The following is a 26,201-nucleotide window of genomic DNA, read 5'->3' as shown; positions in this document are numbered from 1 at the left end:
TAAAGTTTTATTGGAACACAGCCACATCCATTGGATCCACATTCTGACAGCAGAGATGAGTAGTTGAGACAGACCATGAAGCTGTGAAGTTTACATTGCTTATCATCTGAACTGTCGCGGAGAAAGTTTGCCTATTCCTGCTTTAACAGACTATTCAGAGCAAGCAGCTGTGACTAAAGCAACAAGTTCAGGACTTGCTGGCCCTGCTTGCTGTCAAATCCAGCTCTCAAGGCTCTGAGCCAGGTGGCTCAGCTGGAGGTAGAAGTCTTCCTGGTGCTGCCTTTGTGGCTGAATGGGAAACAGACTGGACCTCCAAGGGCAGGCTCCCTCTCCCCAGGAGGAGTTGAAACACAGGTGCTCACAGCCCTCCTCAGCTTTCCAAGTCAGTAGTATCTGAATACCCAGGTGATGCCATCTCCCCAGGGGGCCTCAGGGGGACCTGGCAGGGCCAAGCTGCCCAGTCAGGGACACGAGGAGAGAGTGGAGAGAGGGGAACATCTTCCATCCTCCAAGCCCAAAGGGGAGGTTCAAATTAAGGAAGAGTATCACATAATAATCAAACATGGAAGTTTAATGAGCATTTATCCACACTGCTGATTAAAGTCAGACCCTGATGGAAATCTATTTCAGACTTTGCAAAAGGTATTAAATATTAACCTCTGAACAGGAGTCACTGAAGTCTAAAAGCCTGGTTAAAAAATATGCTTCGAAAATTGTTTATTTGAATTTATTCATGAAATAAACAAAACTGTACTGAATGCCCACTATGTACCAGGCTCTGTTCAAGAAATCGAGAGGAAGGGCGAGGAGTCTGGGGAGGGGGAGTGGGTAGGGAACATGCAGGCAGGCAGGTCAACCCTAGTTACAGCGTTATCACATAATCTCCAACACTGATTAGCCAAAACTGAACTGCGCGCAGGTTAAGTTCCTATAAGTGTCTGGTTATGTTTTCATCAGTGAAGCATTACACAACCTTGTCTTGCTTTATGTGTATTTTTGTTTAAAGACACATCACACACACACACACACAAACACACACACACAGTTGATTCATTACATTGAACTCACGGCTGATAGTACTACAACCCATGCCATTTCTCCACAAGCCCCAGGAACAGCAGTTAGCATGTCAGCCCTATGCTGGGGAGTGAAATCACCAACAGGAAGCTCAAAAATATGAGTAACTCGGCAGCTCACAGACTGTGAGAAGCTAATGTGTTTACAGCCTGAGCAGAAACAACAAGCCGGAGCATCACTTCTTAGACCTCAGTTAGGGATGTGCGTGCTGACTGACACATTTTTCACTGTTCTGCGCCTATCTGCAAATAACTGAGAAAACACCCCTAGTATTTTTCGGTTACAAGTAGCTGTTCGTGTATAGGTGAACCCACAAATACAGAATGTGTGAATCATGAGGAGCAACTGCGACTCAGGGCAGAGAGAGTAATTTCCATAGAGTTCCTGAGTGGGGAAGGTGCTGAAGAAGACCATGGTGGAGCAGAGACAGCCAGAAGGAGAGAGAGAGGAGAAGGGTGGGGGAGTGGGGCTGACGGAAGCTGCTGCACAGAGAGTGTGTTATAAGGATGCAGGAAGGGAAGGGGGGCCAATGGGGCAATTACTGTCACCCCGGTAAATGACGGCATGCCTTAGACCAAGTTTATGCAGTGGAGTTGCAAGAAATGCACAGATTGAAGATCTAATTGGAGAAGGATGGGCTAAGATAGTTGATGTGCTTCTATCTATGCTTCTATGTTAACTAGACAATCTATGTTTTAAGTATTTGTGAAATATTCGATCTTTGAGCTAGAGATGTTTGATTTTTAGACACATAGGGTAAAAAAAAATCAAATAGTAATCACTTGCCCAAACATTTCCAGTCCCAGGGAACAGCTCACTTGTGGGCATTCCATGAAGGAGATTCAGATGGATGCCGGTATCGACTCCAAAAGCTATCTTTCCATGATCTCTGTCTACTTGATCGCCTGGTACTCCCATCTACAGGTTTTAAAAGATGCCCCAGACACAGATAATACAGAGACGAAGCATTCTCTGAACACTGACCCTAAAGCTTAGTCAATGAAATAAAGATCCCACCTGGAACAGGATTCTGAAGAAATTTTCTGGGAATTTAAAGAAACTGAATCTTCTACTGGATACTGGGTTGTCTTTTGTTTTTCTTAAATGATAGTTTCTCCTCTTACAACATATTAATGAGAAAGATTTTCTTGTTAAAATATCCTTTGGCATAAATATATCTGAGTTTGAATTCCATCCCTTCCACTGACAAACTCCCCGACCCTCAGCATATTTTGGTACCTTGGTTTCTCAACTATGGAATGGAGATAACCACGCCCACTTCATGGTGACCAGGGCAGTGGTGAGCTTTCTAGATGTTTACTTTTCTTTCTTTTCACATTTGCCTTTTCTGTTTCTATATGCTCTATTTTTTATTCATGGTTCCTACTTTTTCCTCTAACCATTTTAAATATAATTATTTTCCAGTCTAGTTCTTTTTATTTTTAATCCACAGATTTCTTTTGAGCCCAGCTTGTCTTCTCCCTTTGTCTGGTCCACCATGATGCAGGTTCAGGGAACCGAGGGTCCTCTTCGCTGCCTTGTTTTTAGCTGAACACACTTTCAGTCCTGTTGCAGGGCCATGGGGTCATTGAGCATTTCTGATCCTGTTCTTTAAGTTTTCAGAAGAAATGGGCCCAAAGTAGAAAAGTGGCTTTCACAGTGCTGTGCTGAGTCATACCAGAGCTGGACGCAAAAGGAAAATTCAGTCCTACTTTACTAAAAATTTTGATATTTTTATCATGAATTTTTGCATTAACTTTGGATTTTAAAAAATCATTGCATCACACAGCAAATTCCCACTGTCTGTCTGTTTTCCACAGGATAATGTGTGCATTTCCATGCTATTCTCTCCATTTGTCCACCCTCTCCTTCCCGCCTCTGTCCACAGATCTGTTCCCATGTCTGCGTCTCCACTGCTGTCCTGCAGATGGGTTCATCAGTACCACCTTTCTAGATCCTACACCTCAACCCAGTGCTCTGTGACAGCCTAGAGAGGTGGGATGGGGTGGGAGGTGGAAGGGAGGTTCAGGAGGGAGGGGACACACGTGTGCCTGTGGCGGACTCATGCTGGTGTACGGCAGAAGCCAGCACAACGGTGCCAAGCAATTATCCTCCAACAAAAAAACATTATCTGTTTTGATGGTGATTTCTGTGCCCCGGGGAGAGTGCCTGGCTCACCTTCCCAACCCTGGTGGGAGGTCTTGGGGTGGTGCTCCCTCTCTGGCCCTGAGAGTCAGCCCACAGCCTCGCCTTCCTCCTCCACCACCACCCCTCGGGCTCTGCCTTCTCCACCCTTGGTGCCCTGTGAAGACTGGCCTGCCTCTGGCCCATGAGCCCTATGTGCTCGTTCCGAGACAGAGCTCTCAGTGGAGAGACTGAACGTGCGGATGCTGGTCCCTCAGACCACAGGTGCCCATCCTCACGGAGTGCTCCCAGGGAGAGCTGTGGCTACTGGCATTGTGGGAAATTCCCATCTGCAGAAAGGGGTTCTAGTGGATGTTGATGTTTCTGGCTGTTTGTCAGCCTTCATTGTTCTACACAGCATCCCAGGATCCCTTTTGGGCAAGATCCTGTTGTCCAGTGTTGGTGGCGGGAGGCACCCCAATCCCAACTTTGCCTGGATGCGGTAGGAGTGATAAGAGACATGCAACTTCGCTCCAGTACGCCCCACACACGGGCAGTGAGTGATGTAGGGGCAGGTGGTAGAGTTCAGGTTCAGACGCAGGAAGTGTAACGTGAGAACCAGGCTGATCCCTTTGGAATGGTTCACGTCGTCTTCCCTCTTGACTCTTATTCAGTGGCCACTCATGTTCCCAACTTACCCTCTGCCCTCCTGTCCAGTCTGTGATCACCTATCTCAGTCTAGCAAACTCTTATTTGATTCCACTTCATGTAGCTGACGCTGGTTCTGTTGCTTGCACTCATGGATCCTGACAGATATGGGACTAGAAATAATCAGAGGTGCTGAACTGTGTTCTCCTTTTCTGCTCGTAGGTAATGGTCTGCTTGCTTCATCTCTCTTCAAACATTCAACCAGATTTGAAACTTGTCTGGGTGACAGAGTCCCTGAAAATCATGGTGTTATTTGCCCAGCATCATGTGATTTGCAGGGTATCTTAAAATACTGATAAATTCAATCACGATGCCCAAACCTGGAACAGTTTTACTAGTAGAAAATATGACAATGTTATATGTACACTCTACAAAGATTGCAAAATCAAGCACACCTGTTCACCAAAAAGTCAAGCTGCAAGCCTTCAAAAACCAGTTGTGAGAATCTTTATAGTCTTTGATGGTGGTTCACCGTGCATGTATGTATTCTGTCATCTCTGAGTTCTTGCCTGTGGGCAAGCGAAGGGCAGGAGACAAAATGTATTATTTAAAAAATTTTTTCTGCTCCATTCCATTTTCCTAGGAATAGTGGTTTTAGAAATGGCAAAAATAGGATTTTAGCAGTGTGATACCTGGGCCAGCATGTAGACCACCAGTAGGGACTCTGGGAAGAGCAGAGATGGAAGCTTGCCATCAACTTGGAGTTGTGACTAATGCCTATTAAGTCGCTTCTCTGATAAGTGTCTCCAGAGACTTGCTCTCCTGTGGGTCCTTAACGCCTGAATACCACAGACTGTAGAAAAACATTGCTTTCCTTCTCAAGAGAGCCACCTTCAGAGAATGGTGACGTGTTTCGTTCTTTGCTGAGAGTGATGACTGGTCAGTTAAGGGCATCCTATGTGCTGGGCATGGTGCAGGTGAAGTGCTTAACCTGGACTATCAGTTTCTCCTTCACAGTGACCCTAACCGAGATGTTATTGGCCCCATTTTACAAGTGGGGAAACCGGCACAGAGAAATTGAATGTCTGCCCAGGGTTACACACCGGAGAATGGATGAGTGGGGGTTTGGCTCAGGAAGCCTGGCACTCGGCAGGCAGCGGGGGCCACCAGAGCCCTGGGCTCTGCTACTTCTCTGTGTGAGGCCACGTGAAACCGGGCGCCTTCCCCCGTCCAGTGCAGCCCACTGGGGCAGCTCCTGGAGGCAAGACAGTCTCTGACGGAAAAGTCATGAGCTGTTTCCTTCAGGTCCACCGAGAAAACACCTCTTTCAAAGCTGACGTTTTCTAGTCTCTTCTAAGAAATCTGGCAGCATTAGGAAAGGATTTTATGATGCAGTGCTTGTTCTCCCTAAGGCAATCATACATGTGGGAGCACATGGAAGTGCATTAAATGGAAAGACGCCCAGAGGTGGGGGCAGCCTGGGATAATGGCGGCATCATCAGTCGTGCAGCAGGGGCCTGTCCAGCAGGTGAAGCTGTCCCTGCCCGACGATGGTGGGAAGAGGTTCCTCGTGAGGAGATGAGTGCGCCGAGACACCTGCCTGCCTGAGGGCTTTCTGCAGTCTCCGGCCCAGGGAGCTCTGCCCAGACCACCTCCCCATGGTTCTCACAGGCAGTTGGGCAGCAGCAGGCTTTGCTGTGGCATTCAGCAGAAAGATGTGTCAAATATTTGAAGCTATCAAGTGAGAATCAGAAATGGAACAAGCAATTGTATTCTGAAAAGTAGAAATCTGGTAGAGAAAAGCTCTTGGGTCTGTCTGTAATCACACATTGAGGGCTGAGCTTTTTTTGTGTATTGGTTTGGGAGGCGGAGCGTGGAGAGGTGAGAGCTCTGTCTTGCAATTTATTTTCCTGTGTGCAAATCCCTGTGATCTTGGGCCAGTTCTCCAATCTCCCTGGGCCTTGGTGGCCTCAACTGTGAAGTCGGGTGATGGTTGCACCTTTCTTACAGGGTTGTTGGGAAATCAGAAGTGACTGCACATAGAAGGCATGGAGAACAGTGTCTGGGACACAGTAAATGCCAGCTGCCATATTGTAAGCGTGAGCACACCAGTGTGGCCATAAGAAAGAGGCTGACATAGACTGAGTGTGTTAGCAAAGTGGACCACGGGAGGAATTACAAGGTGCTGGTGACAGAAGAGAAGGAGATGGACAGGGCCGGGCTGACCTAGCACCGACCTGCCCCTGGCTGTGAGTGTCCATACAACCCCAGAGCCCAGGGCAGCAGTGCCTGGCAGACTCTGGATCTGCCCCTCCAAGGTCTGACAGCCCAGCTAAGGGCATGAGCTGTATGTAACTGTGCTGACTCTGTGACCCTCAGGCGGCGGCCTCGGGTACAGCGTGCCAGTCAGGGCCACTCCTCAGAATGGCAGGGCCACTCCTCAGAACAGCAGAACGTCCAAGGGCTTCACCCCGGGGGGCCCTCTTTCTTTCCCACCTTTGCTCAGCTCTTTGGGGATCTCAAAGCCTCGGGGTTGTAACCCCTTCTCCGGAGCTTCTGCTTTTACTCCTTTCTGAAGTACTTAGATAATAGTATATGATGCTTATTTCCTGAGTTTTCCATATGCTAAAACCACCACCAAATGGAAGAAACGAACTACTCGATCATGAGCAGGTAGCCCCCAGGATCGAAACCCATCCAGCAATCAAAGAACTGTGCAGGAGCTGATCACACACCCTGGGACACCCCTCCCTTTCCTGGCCCTGAAAAATGCTTTGCGGAAACCCTTCAGGGAGTTCAGGGGTTTTACAAGCAGGAGCCGCCTATTCTCCTTGGATAGCTCTGCAATAAAGCTTTCTCTGCTCCAGATTCCGACATTTTGTGTTTGGGTTTGTTTGGCCTCGCTGTGTGTTGGGCACATGAACTCGCATTGGGTAACACCATCACCTTCCAAGCATTTCCAGTATCTGCTTCTCACAGCTTCCACTGCTACTGCCAAGACCAACCTCCTCCTCCTGGATCACTGCAGTGCCCTCCCCACTGGTCCCCTCTCCTGAGCACCTCCCTGGAACCCTTCTCACAGACTCTCTTCTAAAACCATTAGAGCCTTTAACTCCCCATCTTGTGTTTGATCTAGAGTGAATGTTTTAGCCGCACACAACTCTGGCCTCTGCTCCCACCGCCTCGATCCCTCTGCACAGGCACACTGACCTCCCCCCTACATCACACACCCTGCACACCCAGCCTCAGGGCCTTTGCACCTGTCATCTCCCCTGCTTGGACACTCTTCCCCAGATACCTGCATGGCTCACGCTTCAGTTCTTTCAGTTCTTTCCTGAGATGTCAGACCCTATTGCTTTCTCTGCTTGATTTTTTTTTCTTTGCTACTATGCTATTTATTTTAAAATTCATCTTCCTGATTGTTTTCTCTTTCCCCTACAGGAATATAATCTCCATCATGACAGATATTTTCAGCTGTTTCACCTGCTGCTATATCCCTAGTGCCAAGAAAAGGGTCTGGCATATTGTAGGTGCTCATTAAGCGCTTGTGGAATGAATGAAAAATGTAACGATTAAAGAGGTGGCTTATTCCGTCCTAGCCTTCATCCAAATCCAGATGCCCCACTGCACGTGTGCAGTCTCCACACAAGGATCTGAGGCTGTTAAAGTCGGCGACATGAAGTCTGATTGTATCCTGAGATTCCTGTCCATACGGTTAGACTACACAGGGAAACCTCCAAATTAAACATATCAAGAGAATTGTAGTTGAGTGTCTCAGCACTTGAAAACAGAGCTTCAGGATTCATTTGGAGAGCAAACTGGGAGCAGAGATGAAGTGCGCTTCTTGAATTAGTTCAAGATGCACTGTCTGCGGTTTCATTACTTGAGTTAGTGCTAATTCTGTGATAAGCTGTTCATGAGTGCCCGAGGTGTGTTCCTTGGCTGGTGATTGACAGACAAACTGAGATAATAAAATAAATCGGCTATCTTCCCTGACCGACTTCTGTTGCAATCCTGAAGTGTGTGGCTTTCTCAATCAATGCTGTACTGGTAGCTTCTGTAGCAACCCTCATCTAATTCAAATGCCTTTATTACAAAACAACAACAACAACAACAACAAAACAAAACAAACCAGCTAAGCAGATTTAACAGTTTAGAAAACATTGAGCAAGAAACAATATTAACATTTGTCAATATTTTCTTTATTGGTTCTGAGAATTAATTTCTTAGGCTGCCAACAGCGATCATTATAATTATATTAAAATGTAACCAATTTGAAACCATGCTTTCAATAATGAAAGTCTGGCCCATGGCCAGTTTATAATAATACGTAGATGGATGTTAAAAATGTGGGTAAATTGTAAAATATCCTTTCAACTCTTTTTCCAAATGGTTGCATGTTTCATAGTAACCAAATTGAGCACCTCTAATTGAGGTTAATAATGAAAGTCTTCCATCTCTGGATCATTATAAAGGCCAGAATTCTATTTTTAGTCACTGAAGCTGTTAAATCTATAAAGATTCAGTTGTTTAATTTATTAAATCTTGTTTCCCATTGCCATCTTCATAACAGAAAATTTGATTGTTAAAAATAACAGTAAGATATATATTTCATAAATAATTAAAAATTCTACAGCAGAATAGGCAATAAAACATATTGCCACCATGATTTTCCAATGGAAGGACATCACTTTAATTAAAAATTACAAAGGCGTCACTGTAAACAATTCATTTACATTTTAAGCTCTGCATTGACTCAAGAAAGAAATACCTCATCAATAAAAAAAAAAGGAACTAACAGAAATGACCTCACCCCAAATCCTGTTATTGAGGTCAGTAAGCACATTTAATTAAGATGAAGTGTTAATAATATATTTTAGTGGATGGAGGCGCTTTTCATTTCCCCAGGTAGAAATGTTATTATTTGGCCTTTAACTTCTGATTAAAATTTAAAAGGTGGGAGTCACCCCAAATTAAACTCTTAAATCTGGTTTTGAAATCTGTTTTTTTTTTTTCAAAAGGAGTTACAACCCTCTTTTCTCCTCCCAATAAGTGGTGAGCAACTATACATTTTGAACCTCTGTGTTCCTGAGAACTGATAGCGATGACAAAATCCTAATTTCCAAGGGAACTGATTTTTGCCATCTGCTTCCAAAGGTCTTAGAAGATACAGAACAAAATGCCACATAGCCAGCTGATGATTTTTGCTCAATTTCCTATCATTTTTTTGGTGTGATTTCCTTTGAATGGGCCTCAATATTAGATTAAATGAGGTATTAAAGAAAAAGACTTGATGAGTCACAAGAAGACCAGCGAAAACTGAAATTGGGCATTTTAACAAATCTTTTTGGACTGAATTTTCATCATTGCATGTTGCATTCTGTACCAGTTTGAGATCATGAATGAATCTACTCGGAGCTTAAAAGCCTCCAAGTCTAGAGGAGGAAGGGATGGGAAATGACTTAAAAAGACTCAAAGAAATCAGGACAAAGTAGGTAGTGGTTTTCAGAGAGATGAGGATCTAATTTGGATCTGATTCCCATATTCTGTGTTTAAAGAATGGGCTCAATCTGGCTCATGGTTTTGGAAGAAGAGGCGGCTGATGGACCTGGCTCCTTAGCTAACTCTATGGACCTGGGAAGCCCAGTGGGAGACTGATCACTCCTGCTCAGGCCATCCCCATCCCTGCTCCTGAGGTTGGTTTAAAACAAAGCCACACGCAAATATGTCCACAGTTGGGAGACATTAGACAATACTTGAAGAGGAAAAATAACAGTAATCCATAAACAATAAACCGTGTCTGCTTATGCACAAATGCTTGCATACAGACACTCCACCCCAGCTGCTGGCAAACCACGTTATACTTGTTCACCAAGCACGTCCATAGGCCAGGGCCAGCGCTGGGCTCTTTTAAGACCTTCCATTGGTACAGGTGTTATGGAAAACAGTATGGAGGTTCCTCAAAAAACTAAAGATCCTGGTCAAATGATCCAGCAATCGCACTCCTGGGCATACAGACAAAACTATAATTCAAAAAGATACACCCACCCTTATGTTCACAGCAGCACTGTTCTCAACAGCCAAGACATGGAAAAAACCTAAATGTTCATCTACAGCTGAAAGGGTAAAGAAGATGTGGTATACATAGGCAATGGAATACTATGCAGCCATAAAAAGCACAGCATAATGTCATTTGTAGCAACATGGATGAACCTAGAGATTATCACTGTTGGTAAAGTAAGTCAGAAAGAGAAAGACAAATGCTATTTGGTAGCACTTATCTGTAGAATGTAAAATACGGCACAAATGAATCTACCTACAAAACAAAAACAGACTCACAGACACAGAGAACAGACTTGTGGATGCCAGGGGGAGGTACGGTGGAGGAAGGATGGATTGGGAGTTTTGGGATTAGCAGATGCAAACCATTATATATAGAAAGGGCAAGCAACAAGGAGCTACTGTAGAGCACAGGGAACTATATTTGGTATCCTGAGATGAACTACAGTAGTAAAGAATATGAAGAAGAATGCATGTGTGTATGTACACTCGAGTCACACTGCCATAGAGCAGAAATTAGCACGACGCTGTAAATCAACTGTGCGTGTGTGTGCTCAGTTGCTCAGTCGGGCCTGGCTCTTTGTGACCCCATGGACTGTAGCTTGCCAGGCTCCTCTGTCCATGGGAATTTCCAGGCAAGAACACTGGAGTCGGTTGCCATTTCCTATTCCAAAATCAACTACACTCCAATAAGATAATAAAAGAGGACCTTTGGGCCTCTAAGAATTTTCTCTGTCTATGGTGGCCTCCTCCCAAGTCATACCAAACAGACTGAAATGTACCACATCGCAAATGCATAATTTTTGAGATAATTTTTATACTTTTGCTTTTGCAATAATTTGGCTATGGGAATATTTCACTAATAATCTATGATTTTTCTAGTGCCGACCCAGACATCCTTACAGTGTGATCTACAAATAATTTGCAAATGGAAAGTGTGTGTGTGTACTCAGTCACTTTAATTGTGTCCAACTTTTTGTGACCCCCATGGACTATAGCCTGCCAGGTTCCTCTGTTTATGAGATTTTCCAGGCAAGAATGCTGGAGAGGGTTGCCATTTCTTCCACCAGGGGATCTTACCAACCCACGGGTGGAACATGAGTCTCCTGTACTGCAGGCAGATTCTTATCGCTGAGCCACCAGCGAAGCCCTTGGAAATGTAATGACATTTTTTCAAATATTACATTCAACATGGCTGAAGTCATGGTGCTGTGGACACTCAGTCTTTATTAACTTCAGTTTGCTCTTTTCTTTTCAAACTTTGGTGATGATAGTTTATGTGTTGGCATCCTTGACATTTTTGTCAAGGACAAAAGTTTGAAGGCCTTGGTGCTGGGCCTGAGTGCTTAATTAACTAAGTGGTACTGATGAAGCCCTGATGGTTTATCAGGGATGGAGATGAACATGATTGTTACCCTCACAGAGGCCGAGGGTTAGCAGAAAATAACAGTGTAACAGTGAAGCGTGACAAATGTTATACTAGACTTTTAGAAAGCCAGTGGCATGCAGTCTGAAAGTAAGGTAGTCACCTGCAGGGGGATGCCTAAACCTCAGAAAGACAAACAGACATGGGCGAGGTGGTTCACCTCATTTGTATGTTTTCTTCCCATAAACCTAGGCTCAGAGAGGTTACGTTTTCCTCATAAAGAGGTATTGACTCCTCATTTCTCATTCACAGGGTGGTTGTGAGTGTTAAGTAAGACTGCCCTCAGTGCTTTCGGTAAACTTTTATATAAAAATGTCAGGCATCTTAGTCATGCAAAACACACATCCAGGGGTCCTGGCAATCTTTACCGAGTTTAGTCTGGTACCCCATTCCCAGGAGGCAGAGACCAGCTCAAAGGCATGGGGATGGTGGCATTTCTGGGATTCAGGAATCTGTTGACCAGTGAGACTACAATAATGATTGGAAAGAAATAATTTTGTTGCTTGGCTCTTTCTCTCCAGCTGGGGGCCACTGGTCCCTACTTTCCAAAGAAACAACTTCTTTCTCTCCTTCCTTCCTTTACCTCTCTCTCCCTTTTTCCCTCCCTCTTCCTTATCGCTCTTGCTCTTTTGACTATAAACTCCCTGGAGGCTGAAGGCAGAGCCCATTTCTTTTACAAGCGGAAACACTGCATCCAGCAGTGTAAGGCCCACTGTCGGCACTAAACAAATGCCAGTGAATGAATTCAGTAAAGGAATGAGTGGAAAACTATAATGCTTGTGCTTTTGTTCAAGCAGTTGTCTTTGGCAACACAATTATCTATTACTTTGATTGTGTAAAATCTAATTTCATGGCATGGATTCATCTTGTAAAATTCATCCTGTAGTCTTTTATTACACAGAAAGTTTCAGTACCCAAAGGTGTTCATGGAAGGAGCTTCTGGTTGCCTTGCAATATCCACTCTTTTTTTCTTTCTTAGTAAAGAATCCCACTTTAAAAAACTGGTTGCTGCCCACATAAAATGACCATACCTCCTGGTATTTCTTGCAGCTAGGTTGTGGCCATGTGACTAATTTTGACCAATCAGATTCAAACAGAAAAGTGTTTGACTTTCAGGAAGACTGCCTAAAATATAGGAGACTCCCTTCTGTATTCCCTCTCTCCCAAACTACTGTCTGGAACACAGATATGAAGGCTGGAGCACTAGCAACTAACATAGTCCATGAGGCAGAGACTGCCAGCTTAGAGGTGATTGAATGGTGAGCAAGAAGGAGCTGGGGCCCCTGCCAGCGTTGTGGAGCCGCCATCCCTGCCCTGGACTGCCATAGCTGCTTTATACTTATTTTATACAAGAAAAAAAAAAAAAAAATTTCTATCTTCTCTGAACCACCATCGTGTTCAATCTTCCTTTTATAGTCAGCCGAACTGAATCCTCACAGACACAGTGTTGCTGGACAAACACCTGTGGGCTCCCAGGAGGAATGGCCCTTTCCCCAGAAGTGCAGAGCAGCAAGGGCAATTTCACATAGGCAAGGACAATAGTTTTCTTCAGTTCACATCCTACATGTTCAGTGTGTGGCAGAAGTCTCTGCTATAAGGTTGTTTACTACAGAACAGAGAGAGAAGATGAGTTCTGTCTAAAAGATGTTTGGAATAGGAATTGCTACTTGGTTGCCTCAATAGAAATCCCCTGATCATTCAGAGAATGAAATACATCCTCTCGGACCACTCAAAATGATGGAGCTGCTGGCCATATCCCTAGAGTAACCAAAGCAACAGACTTGATGCCATGGTGAGACTGGTCCCTGCTTCTCATCTCACTGTTGGAGGATATTGGGGAAAGTCATTTCCATCTTAGCATAATTATCATTGAGCTGCTATTTCTGACAATAATTAGCCAACAAGTTTAGGTGCATGGGTCCATTGCCCACTGGAGACACTAAAATGTCCTCAAGAAGTGCTGGATCCCTATCTGGTGTTCATGGAGGCAGATTCTGTCCTGAGAACTGAAACCAGTCTCTTTGCCTCTGCACGTTGAGAGGCTGGGCTATGGGAACCAGCTCTATTTTACAACATGTCAATGTTCATATAACCTTAGAGCAGAGAAACTTTCTAACCATCAATTCAAGTCATAAGGGAAAATAGAAATATGATTGCCTAGGTAAAAATAGAATTCTTTATATGACAAAAAGCATTAGCAACATCAACACTTTTGCACAGCATTTTCAGAAAATTCTTCAGAAAATTAATGATGCATTAAACAATTTAGCGACAAGCATGTCCACTGACCTTTTACAAAAATAATTGCATATGACTGGAAACAGTCTAAATAGCCAACAACAAGGGAATGAATAAATAAATGAGCATGTTTGTATAATAGAGTAGTAGAATGCATACTATTCAGCGACTAAAAATAGTGGCTATTTCTTGACATGGAAAGCTATTCACCACATATTGGGAAGTAAAAATGGCAGGTTTCAAACCAAAGAGGGTGATGTGAGCCAATTTTGAAAATAAAAAGAAGTACTCCAACATGTGACTAGACATATATCCAAGCTGTTAAAAAGGGATTTCCTTGGGTGGGACTATCACAGATTTTTTTTTTCCATTTATTTAATTAGTTGGAGGCAGATTTTTAAAATTAGATTCTTTATTCCCAACTGCCTTTTCAAAAGTTTCTTCCATGAACTATCTTAACTTTATAATAAGGATAAGAAGATACAAGTCATTAAGAAGAAGAATTTCATCTGTCATAGCCCACTGCTGTCCGTTTGGATTTGGATAAGAGCACGATGCGATGGGCTTTTAAAAAAGCTTTAATAACTTGGGCTTTTTAGTGAGAATATTCATTCTGATGCCTGAACATCTCCTGTCTTTAGAGTTACAGGCTTCTGAGAGATCAAGGCGCCTTTCACCGGTTTTAACATTCCCTAGTGAGATAAAAGAGGGCATCCAGTGTCAGCAGCGGAGGTACTGTGTCCGAGACACTGTTTTCCATCCCAGAAGACAGGACAGGATGAGTCAGAAGTGAGGTCCTAAGTTTTGTGGGGGTTGGGGGTAGGGAGGAGTTTTCCTGTCTTGGCAAGGGAGGGAGCCCGCCTGCCCTCAGGGAGGAGGCCTGTCGCAGTGGGGGCAGGAGCTGAATTAGGCTGTTAGGATCCTGGCCGGGTATGCCGGTCTCTCAGTGCGCTAAGACGCCTTGAGTGCCCGGCTAGTCATCTGAGATGAGATGGGGTTATTGCAGCTGAGGCACCGACAGTCTTGGAGTGAGATATTGATATAGAGACAGGCAGAGAGGGAGAGATAGAAAGGGGAGGAACAGGGGGGAGGGAGGTGGTGGAGGGAGGAGGAAGGAGAAAGAAGAGGGAAAGAGGAGGAGAAAAGAGAAGACAGGAGAGAGAGGAATGAATGGGAGGAAGGAAGGAACAGAAGCAGACAGAGAAGAGATGGCCATGAGACAAGAGAGAAAGACGGTCCTAGAGGGACAGGGGCAATGAAATAGAGACAGTGATGGGGAGGAAGACAGGCAGAGGAAGACAGACAGGGAGACAAGGAAGAGAGGCATGGAGTAAAAGATAGACCAAGAGTAATCGGCACCGAGATTGACACGTGGACACACACAGAGCCACACGCACACACACACGCGCACACACATACACAAACACACACACACACACGGACACCCCGATAGCATGCAGGAGTGCCCAGCCAGGGCGGACCTATTCCTGGGAAACAAGACCGTTGGAGTTCATGTGACTTTGTCAGTTGAACTCAGAGTTCTCCTTGAGATAAAAATAGGAGTTTCCAGTGTAGAGTTCTTCCCTCTTCCAATGCCTGCTCCCTGAGGAATCTTTAAGACAATACCACCACCACCACCACAGACACAAGGTCATCATGTCTTTCTGAGAATTCTGGGGAGCTGAGTGCAGATGATTAGAAAACCATGTCCCAGCCTGATCCCTCCCCTCAGCCCTGCTCAGCCTTCGCACACACGGCCCCTCAGGGACACGACTTTTCGTGTACAGGATCAAAGGCTACAAATAATTAATGAGCCTTTTCTCCCCAAAGAGTTCCTGTGACAACAGCTCAACCTGTCAGGGATGTTATGCCTGACTTTGATGGAGCTCAGAACCAGTGCCAGGAGAGGAAGGGCAGGTGGCAGGGAGGGAAGGGCGGAGCGAGGTCCGGTCAGTGCCAGGCTGAGAAAGGGTCACTTCCAGGCAACTCTGGATCTCAGCAGGAAGGAATGTGTCCAGAGAGTCAGACCAGAGAGAGAAATGTGTGTCGTACACACACACATTTACTCGGCTTTCAGTGCTGGAAAAGGGACTTGTCCAGACACTGCTCAGCCAGACCCACTTGTAAGTGCTACAGTTCTTAGCCAAACAGCCACAGAAGCACCTCAGTTATATTTTCTGAGGGGGTCATGCCATTGACCTTGATCACAGTGGCTCTCCATGGTCCCTGGTGACTCAGAATCTGGGAAGGACCTTGGCATCCCTGTGGAAAAAAACACCTCCCAGGTCCTCGTGGCTAGATGCTGGGTTCCCAGTGGGCTCACACATCAGGACTAGCCCCGGGGACCTCTCACCGTCCTGCCGTTCTGTCTGTCAGCTGTGTATGCAAGTTGGCTCAGCGAGACCCACACCTGGCCCTCCGGCAAATACTTCTGGTTGGGGAGGATCTTTTTTTTTCTTTTTTTATTCTGGTAGGACTGAGGACCGCCATTGCTACTGGTGGCCTTGACCCTCTACAGCCATAGAGAGACAGTTGAGGATGAAGCTAAATTAGGTTAAGTGCAGAGTCAAGAGGTGGGGAAAGAATATATTCTGAGCCCTGGAATTCTCATGCTGAATGCCCTTGTCCTCATTTTTGATGCTGTGGGCCAGCACAGGCACTCCTGAAAAAGTCAGTCTGAGATGGGTCCTGGCCACTTGTGACTGAGGGTCACATCACACCTGTGATGACCCGTTGTACTGTGGAAACTGGAAGCTCTTCAGAGCTTTCTCTGTTCCTGCTTTTTGCCACAAGTCTCATGTCTAGTAAGTTACAAATTGCTTTCTCTGATCTCCTTTACTCACAGTGGGTGCCACTAATGCCCCATGTGAGATAGAATGGGAAACCACTGGATTCTGGCTCCAGTAGCTGGTCTGTTCTCCAAGCTCAAATCCTGGCCTTGGAGTCCCTCGCCATTCACCTGCTCCTCTCCAGGCGGGAATCACGTCTCCTGACTCGGTCTGCAGGGGCTGCTGGCCATGGCCTCTTGGCATACACCAAGCACTACACCCCATTTGCCAGATGGGCTTTCTTCCTGCTTTGCAGTCAGCTGCCTGTGGTGGGGACAGGTGCAACCACATCTGGGAAGGTCACCTCTTTTGACTGCCAAGAGGCCCTGAGTTGGGGGTGCATGGCTCCAACTCAGGCAAAGCGGACTTGCCCCGACTTATGAACCATGAGCCAAGTGACACAAGAGTGGACACTGGCTGGAGGTGGGTCATTCTCCCTGTGAGATCCTGCAGTGCCAGCCCGTCAGGTCCCATTACCTAGAGGCACAACAATGCCCTAGCTCCTGTGCTATCTTAGCCTTGGTCCAGGCATCTTTTCCAATTCTATAAACTCTTCAACATCACTGATCATCAGAGGAATGCAAATCAAAGCCACAGTGAGAGAGTATCTCACACCCATCAAAATGGCCATCATCAAAAAGACCATGAGTAACACATGCTGGAGAGCATGTGGAGAAAAGGGAACTTTTGCACGTTGTTAGTGAGGAATATAAATTGGTGCAGCCACTATGGAGAATACTGTGGAGGTCCCGCAAAAAAAAAAAAAAAAAATAGAATCACTATCTAGCAACTTAACACCTGGGCATATATTAAAAAAAAAAAACAACCCCAGGAATTTGAAAAGCTACATCATTCTCTCCAATGTTCATAGCAGCATTATTTACAATAGCCTAGGTGTGGAAGTAACCTAAGTGTCCATCAACAGATGAACATATAAAGAAAATGTGGTGTATATATATACACACAAATATGTGTGGAATATTACTTAGCCATAAAAAAATGAAATCCTGCTATTTGCAACAATGTGGATGGACCTACAGAATATTATGCTTAGTGAAATAAGGCAGAGAAAGACAAATACTCTGTTACCACTTATATGTAGAATCTAAAAAAGAAAACAAAGGAATGCATATAAGAAACAGAAACAGACTCACAGATATAGAGAAAAAACTAGTGGTTACCAGTGGGGAAAAGTTCTATAAACTGTTCCTAGGATCTTCCAACAAATTCCCCTTTTGCCCAAGTCAGCCGGAGCTGGTTTTAAACAAAGAACCCCGACAGACCCACGTCTTCCCCATCTGTTCCACCTTAGTGGGGCATCTAGTCCCAGGTCCCAGACACCTGCTTCAGCTCCTCCTCGTTGCAGTAACATCTCCATACCTGCTAGAATCCCATGTTACCCAGCAAAGGCAGTATCCTAGGCTTGGCAACATCAGCCCCATTTCCGTGCATTTCCTACCCACCCTGGAGTCACCTCTTCTACCTCCTGTTGTAGAAGTGCAAACTGACAGTTAAGCCCCTCTAGAGACATCCTAAATTTGCACAACTACCTTACAGTCTGTTAAGTTACAGATTTCCTGATGTTTCTCTTTGATGTTTAAATTTTGTATTTCCTTGGTCAAATACTATACAGAAAACGGGGAAATAAAAGGAGAAGAGGAAAAAAAAGAATGGCTATTTCTGATTCACATTATTACAGGATTTGGCATTATTCTGTGCTTGTATCTAGTTGATCTGCAACTTCAGCAAGTTTTGTTGTAAAAATAAACCCCTGTTTGGGTTGGAAAATAACTTCTGCCAGCCTGCTCCATGGTCCTGTGGCCAACATGGAGATAGTGGCATGTTTCCAGCTGTTTCAAATCAGGAAAATAAGACACATGTTTATTTGAAGTGTATCTAGTACGTGGTTATCGGTACCTCCTATGAGAAGATTCTGTTCTGGAGGAGGAAGATTAATAACTTCCTTTTGCAGAGACAAGCGCACATTTGGACCTGCATGCCAATGTGTCTGCTGTGAAACATCGTACCAGGGAGGGCTTCTCGTCTCCACTAGCATGAGATGCACCACAGATAATGCTCATTTAATTAAATCTAATTATGAAAATCCCTTCTGAAGTACTGGACAGAGCTTAAGGAATGAAGACTAAAAATTTGAACCTTTTTTTTTTTTGGCCTGCCAATCATCAGTGGAAAACTCAACCCCGATGGTGGTGGTTTAGTTGCTAAGTCATGTCCGACTCCTGTGACCCCATGGACTGTAGCCTTCCAGGCTCCTCTGTCCATGGGATTCTCCAGGCAAGAATCCTGGAGTGGGTTGCCATTTCCTTCTCCAGACGACCTTCCCGACCCAGGAATCGAACCTGAGTCTCCTGCATTGCAGGCATATTCTTTTTTTTTTTTCATTTATTTTTATTAGTTGGAGGCTAATTACTTTATAACATTGTAGCGGTTTTTGCCATACATTGACATGAATCAGCCAGGATGGGGAACACATGCAGGCATATTCTTTACCGACTGAGCTAACTCAATCCCGATGGTTCATTTCTAAGTACCAGGTAACATCTACTCCTTCCCCTTAACAGTTCAGAATTCAGAGCACTTAGCCAAGAGCACCGATTTTGCATATTGAACTGCAATGTTTCCATCCTGATTCTTCTGCTACTAAGCTGGGCAGCCTTGAGCAAGTTACTGAGCCTCTCTGAATTCCTAATACCCCTTAACTGTACATGGAATTGGCCAAGCCTTTCTCATGAAGCTGTGGCCACTGATAGAGTAGGTTAAGTGTCTGAGATGCGAGGGACCCTGGGGGGCAGCTCCTTCCACACTGTGCTTGGCCCTGGCAGAGCCCTGGGAACCTGTGGGAACACAGCCCTGGAGCCCCTCTCCTCCCAGGCTGCTCTGCAACCAGGAACCAGGTACAGGGCCAACCTTCCTGTGTAGTCGGCCTGGTCCCCTGGTGCCACTGGCCGCCAACTCTTCATCACGACACAAACTTCCTGCTCAGCCAGGTCATTAAGCAGTGTAGGTCAATGGCAACCCGGAAGGAAGAGCCACTCCTGCCCACCTCCCGCCTCTGGCAGCGGAGACGCTCACCCACCTGATGGTCTGACGCTGCAGGGAGTCAGGGTCTGTGGCATTCACCGTCAGCAGCACGCTGCCCACAGAGATGTTCTCCTGCTTGGTCACCATCATGGGGTCCGGGTAGAAAACCGGGCTCTCGTTGACGTCCAGGACAGTGATGTGGACAGTGGCCGTGGAGCTAGGGCCGTAGGAGACGTCAGGCACCAGTGGGTCCTCGTTTTCCACTTTGATCAGCAGGGTGTGAAAGGCAGAAATCTCATAGTCCAGAGGCTGGAAGGCAGAGAGGGGGGCTCAGCACATGGGTCTGCCACAAAGGGTGGGAGCTTTTGCACAGAGGCCCTCTGACAGCCCTCGGGTCGTGTGGGCACTCGGGGATGGATCCAGGTTCTGTGGACTAAGAAGTTTTATGCAACTTGGGGCCCTCTTTCAGAAAAAGAGTATGAAACATACAGATACCAAGTTAGGTATCTAATTTGGGAGTTGTTGAGGGTTTTAGATTGAGAAATAACCAAAGCGATTACATGAGTCTCAGAGATCTGGGTCCCTAAATTCCCTGATGATGCTGACATTAAAAGCCTTCCCACCTGTAGCCTGTGACCCCAAACTCCAGCAAGCCTGTGGGTGTCAGTGGGTGCATGTTATTCTAGCAGAGTGTCATGCAGGCATGACATTTGTCCCCATGACTCGGTGGCTCTATTGCCATTTTCTGGGCAGGGGGAAGCGATGCCAGATACACGGCCATGCCTGGGACAGTCCCACACAGGACAGCTATTCCACCAACGAGCAGCCCTGCTGAGGCCCTTTCCAGGTGATCATGCAAAGGGGCTGCTGGTGTCTACCCCCTCAGCTGCTGGGTAGACTAACATCAGAGGACATTAAGGAAACCCACTGTAGACATTATTCATGTGGTGCCCTGCCCACCATAAAATGTCACAGACCACATCCACTCTGCCACTTTCCTTCCAAACCATGAGCTGCAGTGAGGGTGACATTTGTTGATGGGAATGTGTGTGGGGAGACATTTAGGTGAGACAAAGACACAATTTTTATTTCAGTGTTTACTGGGAAAATGAGTAGCTAACTCATAAGACCCAAGACATAACGGATATTCCTCCTGGGAGGACGAGACTAAAGTGAGTGCAGGGAGGTGATTCACACTCAGCCAGAAGGAAGGGGATGGCGGTGCAGGCTGTAAGGGATCTGGGAACGTGGGGTGGGGGGTGAGGACAGAAAGAGCTCTGTGGGCGCAGGAGGTAGAAGGTGGAATCAGAGAGGATGAGTGGGAGGAGCTTTAGGCAGAATTACACTAACTTCCATAATAATTACAGCTAATATGCATGCAGCCCACCCCACACCTGTGAAAGGGCACAGATGCACATGTGTGCACACACGCACAGGCACACATATGCGCGTACGCACGCACACACACACACACACACACAAAGTGCTGACCTGGAAATACTTCCAGGTAGTGATAGGACTGCCCCTCCCGCCCCCACCTAGAACTCCTCCCAACAGGGTCAGTACTAGGGTGTTAAGCCCTAACAGATATAAAGCTGTTGGTACCCAGGAGCTATAATGTGGTTCCCTCCCTGGAACACAAGAACAATTTACCACTACATCCTCCTTTCTAATAACGGATCTCTGTCCTTCCCCAGTGAAGCCCCAAATACGCAAGCCCATGAAGGACTCTGCATTTTGGCTAGTGTTCCAGGTGACTCGTGTAGATGCTGACGTTTCAGACTCACAGCATGGTGGGCCGGAGGGGGACTGGAGGACACTATGCTCCAGTCCAGCTTTGCTTGTATTTTATTTTCCTCAAGCCACAGCAAACACAGGCTGGGAGAACTGTGCTCCTGTAGGGTTTATGTGGGGATGTCTATTTACCCAAGTTTTGTCTTGCTGCTGCAGGTCTGGAAAACTGCCTGCCACTTTTTATGGACACTGGATGAGACGCAGACAACAGCCAGAGGCTGTGTTATTTTATGGTTTTCACAACTTTGAAACTACAGCGCTGAGCGTAGGAGGGCAGTGTCAGGATCTCCTGGGAGTCCTGTCGAGGGAAGAGGAGTTGGGAACTCGCAGAGCTGCTCTTTGCAGGCAGATGATTAGGGTTCAGTTTGGACGAAGTTCTGAAAAGGGCAGGCTTGAGAGAAACCCAGAGTCCTTGTCCTCCCAACAAAGCAGGAAGCATCTGTAAAATCTGACATTCTTAGTGGTTCTGGGTCCTACTCCCAGCGGCACTATGGAACTTTGCTGATGCAAATGTTTATACAGCCTGGTTAGGCTAAATAATGACCCCATCCCTAATATGTCCATGTTCTAATCCTTGGAATGTGCGACTGTTACCTTACATGGCAAAAGGGACTTTACAGATGTGATTAAACTACAGACCTTAACTGGGGACAGAATCCTGGATTACCCAGGTGGGCTCAACGGAACCATAGGGATCCTTGAAAGAGGGAAGCAGGAAAGTCAAAGGAAGGAGCAGATGTGGCGATGGAAGCCACATCTGTGGGCTCAGAGTCAGAGAGGAAGATGCTGGGGTACTGCTCTGAAGATGCTGGAAGGGGCCACGAGCCAAGGAATGCAGGTGAGCTCCAGAAGCTGGAAAGGGCGAGGACACATCAATTCCACTCCCCCCGCTACCCCTGGAGCCTCCAGCGGGAGCCAGCTACACCACCTGCAGCCCCATGAACCTGATTTCAGACTTTAAGCCTCAGATTGGTGGTCGCTGATACAGCCACTGGAAACATGCACACAGGCACCAAATGCCCATCGTGTATGAGCTGGCGACTTTCTCACAACAGCCTGGAGAGGTGGGCTGTCCCAGCATCCCCGTTTCACAGACGAGGAAACAGGCACAGAGAACAGTTATGCATCTCAGCCGAGGGCACACCCGGAGTAGGTAGCAACGTTCCTGCTTTGTCCACTCACATGGCTGCCATAAATACAGCTGCTTCCTGCTTCCCAGGCAAACTACTTCAGCCCCCAGAAAAGAGGCTGTATTCCGCAGATGTCCTGATCTGGTGGCAGCTCTCCCAGAACCTCACAGACCCCTTCCTCCAGGACAGGGGGACCACCAGCCACTCATGGTCTGCTGCCACCCCTCCCTTCCACGATTCTAAGCCCTCCCTTTCCATTGTGGTCCCACTTCCTTCTTGGACTCCCTGCAGCAGAGAGCGGTCAGCGTGCAGGGCCACATGCTCATGGGCAGTTTCACACTGAGGATCACCCTGTGTGTGTAACTATCTGCTGTGTTTAAGAGAGTAATCTAGACTCTGCTAAGAAAGACTGAGAGGAAATGTGATAATCCACAATTTGAGTATGGATCCTTAGAAAACCTTCACAGGTCCCATTTTTGCATATGTTTGATAACTATCAAATGTCTGGAGAATGTAACAGGCTGGTTTTAAGGCTGTGAGGGTAAAAGCACTCCCTCAAGTGGGAGACTTTCTCTACTTTAGTTCTGGGAGGGGGAGACTGGGGCTGATTTATCCTCAGCTGGGGGCCCTGGGTGCTCAGGCAAGGAAGGAGGAGCACTGGAGGCACCCTTACTTTGACAACGGAGAGCATCCCCTCGTTGGTCTCCGGGTTGGTGTGGATCTCGAAGCTCTGCCCTGGGTTTCCATTGATGATGGTGTAGGCAGCCCTCCACGCACCCGTGGTGGGGTCGTCCTTGTCCTCAACTGTCAAGTTGACAATAACTCCCATGGCTCCTTCCTCGACTGTGGCTTGAAACTGTAAACAGACAAAGCAGACCGTAACTGTCACTGTTTTGGGAAAACAACAACAACGACACAGCGAAGACCATGGATGGCGCTCTTAGGACATGCCTGGTATGGGGCACGTTACCCCTCACATCTCATTAAATGATAAAGCAAAACAGAGCAAGACCACGATGCTGTGTTCTGCCAGTAGATGACAGGCTTCGGGTTCTCGCAGCCTTACGTGGGGCCGTGGGACTGAATGCTCATCAGAGGGTGTTGGCCAGGGCTGGCCTGGGCTCACTGGAGGTGAGGGTTGGGAGAAGAGCTGTGCCTTCTCCGGGCCCCCTTCCTTCCCCCTACCTGGATGCAGAGGACCACGAGGCCCAAGGGGAAGGTGGAGCCAAAGGAGGGATGGCGCTAGGGTCCCTGAGGCACCACGAGGAGGTAGACGGAAGCCCGTCCTGAACTGCTGTTGAGTGAGACCCGGACCTGGATTGAGTTTGAGCCTTTATGTATTTGTTCTTGCAGCTCTGTTACCGAATGTGAGTCTGTGTGCCCAATGCACAGTGAGGCCAAATAACATCAAAATGTCAGAGGCTGGAGCAGAGACACGTTTATTGAGGCCCCTGCAAGGAGATGGGTGGCTCATGCCTTAAAAAACCGCAAACTCCTGGAAAGCTGTCAGCAAAACCCTTTTCTAGGAAAGGTGCAGGAGGGGCAAGGGTAGTTGTGGCAAACGTCTTGCTGTCAGATCCTTTGCTCTTGAGGTCAGGTGTTCCTGTAAACCTCCACCAAAACAAATGTTATTCTCTGTTCTGACAAGTAAGGGCAAGGTCCGAAGGCTCAGCTTTCACCCTCTGAGGTCTGGGGCCTGGGTTAGAGGAGGGGATCCCTCTGAGGAACAGTTACCCCTCATACCTTTATCCAGCACCAAGTACAGGTCCTCCCATCAGCACCCAGGCCTGGCTGTCATCACGGGGGCAGCCAGGAACCCAGGACCCAGCTAGCCCTCAGGGTCCTCCGGCCGCCCAAATACAGTGGGGGGAGGGGCGGGTCCCAGGGACCCACCCAGACAGATGGCTGCCGCCATTAGGTCCTGGAGAAGGGGATGGGAAAGAGGTTCCCGCTGCCTCAAAGCCTGGGCATGGCCAGTGGGTGGCTGTGGCGAGGGCTCTGGAGCCCTGCAGAACACGGCCCCCAGCCTGTCCCCCGGAACCCCCAGCTCACCGCCAGCCAAGGCCAGGGAAGGCCTTGGGGAGAAGGCTGCTCATGCTCTCCCTCGGAGGACACCATCCGGCCAACGGTTGGCCCAGCGGGACCTCTAAGGTCATGTGAAGGGCCTTGTGCTAACCCTTGGAGCTTAAGGTCTCATGGTAAGTTGCACAGAAATGACTGCATGGCCGCCTCTCCCCTCGTACAGCCCCACCCACCCTGAGGACAGGTGACCAGATAACAGAGAGCTCTTGCTCATACGCGCTGGCATTGAAGCCCTAGAGTTTGACTCTGGAGCATGACTGTACCATCTTCCCTAATGAAGGGAGCCAGCTTCATCCTTCCCACCCCTGGCCCAACCTAGCAGGACTTTAGAAAAGCATTTTCTAAGGAAACACATAAATCAATTGTTTGGAGCTTTGTCGTGACTATGTTTTTATTATAATACATCTCAAATGTTTGTTGCAAGTAGGTGTGGTGAAAAAATAAATCAATAAATGAAAAATCAGCTTTCCCATAGACTGCGTTTCACAAGCCATCATTACTAGCACATTCCTTTGAGCTTAAGCATAAAGTATTGTTTCTGTGCTTACCTCCGATACACTACAGGGGAATAGTAATCCGTTTGCAAATATTTTATAAGCAAGTAATACCAATAAGCTGACAAGAAGAAAAAGAAATATCCTGGAATTTCAATTAGTAGGAAAGAGAACCTAAAGACAGTAAGACAATGTCAGAAGGCCCTGATGTTCAAAGAGAAGTAATTTGAGAAATGAAGTCCCGAAAGCGGTGGCTGATTAATTGACTTGCAAATCATTAATCAAAAGCCGTAATCTTGATGCCTTGGGGGAGACAGGCTGGGGATGGGAACTCATTCGTCTCTCACACCTCGGTGAACCTGGGTAGGTTGTCTCCCTTCCCTACAAGCGGTGCTGGGAAATTCTTAGAACACACACACCGGATGGAGAAGAGCTGGAGTGAAGGGGATGTGGAGGGTGCTGTCACACAGAAATAGCTCCAGGAGACAATGATTTTGACCGGATTCCTCTGAATCTTGTTTAAGTTAGTGTTAACTTCTATCTTCCCTGCATTCTCAGAAAAATTATGAAATTCCAGAGCTTGAAATCAGACTGGTGGTTCATAATCCTGTTACAGTCTCCTTGAGGGCTTTTTAAAAACACTTTTATTTATTTTTTTTTTTTGGTAACTAACCCTATTCCAATTCAGTTGGTCTGTGGCAAGGCCTGGGATTCAGGATTTTCTTGACCTGCACCGATAATTCTATTGATAATATGCAGTTTGGGTGAAGCAAGACAGTTCAAGCCAAGGATGACCGAGGTGAGGACGTGAGAATTCACCCTGTGTACTGCGAGGCTGCCTGGGTGCCGTGTTGAGCAGCCGGCAGCGCATCTGGGGACAGCAGGAAGGAGTGCTGTGATCGACTACTGCTGTCTGCTCTGTGCCTGGGAGCAGAACATGGCGGCACATGTGCTACCCGACCCTGCAGGTTGCAGAGGAAGAAGCAGGCTCAGAGGAGGAAGGAACACCGTGGTCCAAAGTCACCGAGTGAGCCGCAGGTCACATCCAGATCTGGACTGCAGTAACGTCTGCTTTCCACCAGTTGTTACTCACGCCCACTCAAGATCCCCATTGCCTGCCCCAGCCTACCGAGGGTCATTAGGGAAGAATTCTCTGAGAACTGCAGGAAGACGAGAAGTTAGTGAGGTGAAAGGTGAGAGTCTTCCTGGATCTGGAATGGCAGGTGCAGAGGCCGGTGGTGGAGGGAGCATGGGGCAG

The 26,201-nt window shown here is 46.9% G+C and overlaps 1 protein-coding gene across 1 annotated transcript in view; it reads right to left on the bottom strand.

The window, feature by feature from the left end:
* The window catches only part of CDH13 (cadherin 13), a 978,634-nt gene that overhangs the window by 68,031 nt on the left and 884,402 nt on the right, over window positions 1–26,201 (bottom strand). Inside the window, exons 9-10 of the mRNA XM_065925094.1 lie at window positions 23,041–23,223; window positions 19,499–19,752 (exon numbers count right to left, since the gene is read on the bottom strand). Coding sequence (XP_065781166.1) covers window positions 19,499–19,752; window positions 23,041–23,223 — 437 coding nt within the window. The remainder of the gene's footprint in view (window positions 1–19,498; window positions 19,753–23,040; window positions 23,224–26,201) is intronic.

Source organism: Muntiacus reevesi, chromosome 2 (genome assembly GCF_963930625.1).
Source record: "Muntiacus reevesi chromosome 2, mMunRee1.1, whole genome shotgun sequence".
Taxonomy (NCBI): domain Eukaryota; kingdom Metazoa; phylum Chordata; class Mammalia; order Artiodactyla; family Cervidae; genus Muntiacus; species Muntiacus reevesi.
This window is presented reverse-complemented; position numbering and strand designations above follow the sequence as displayed.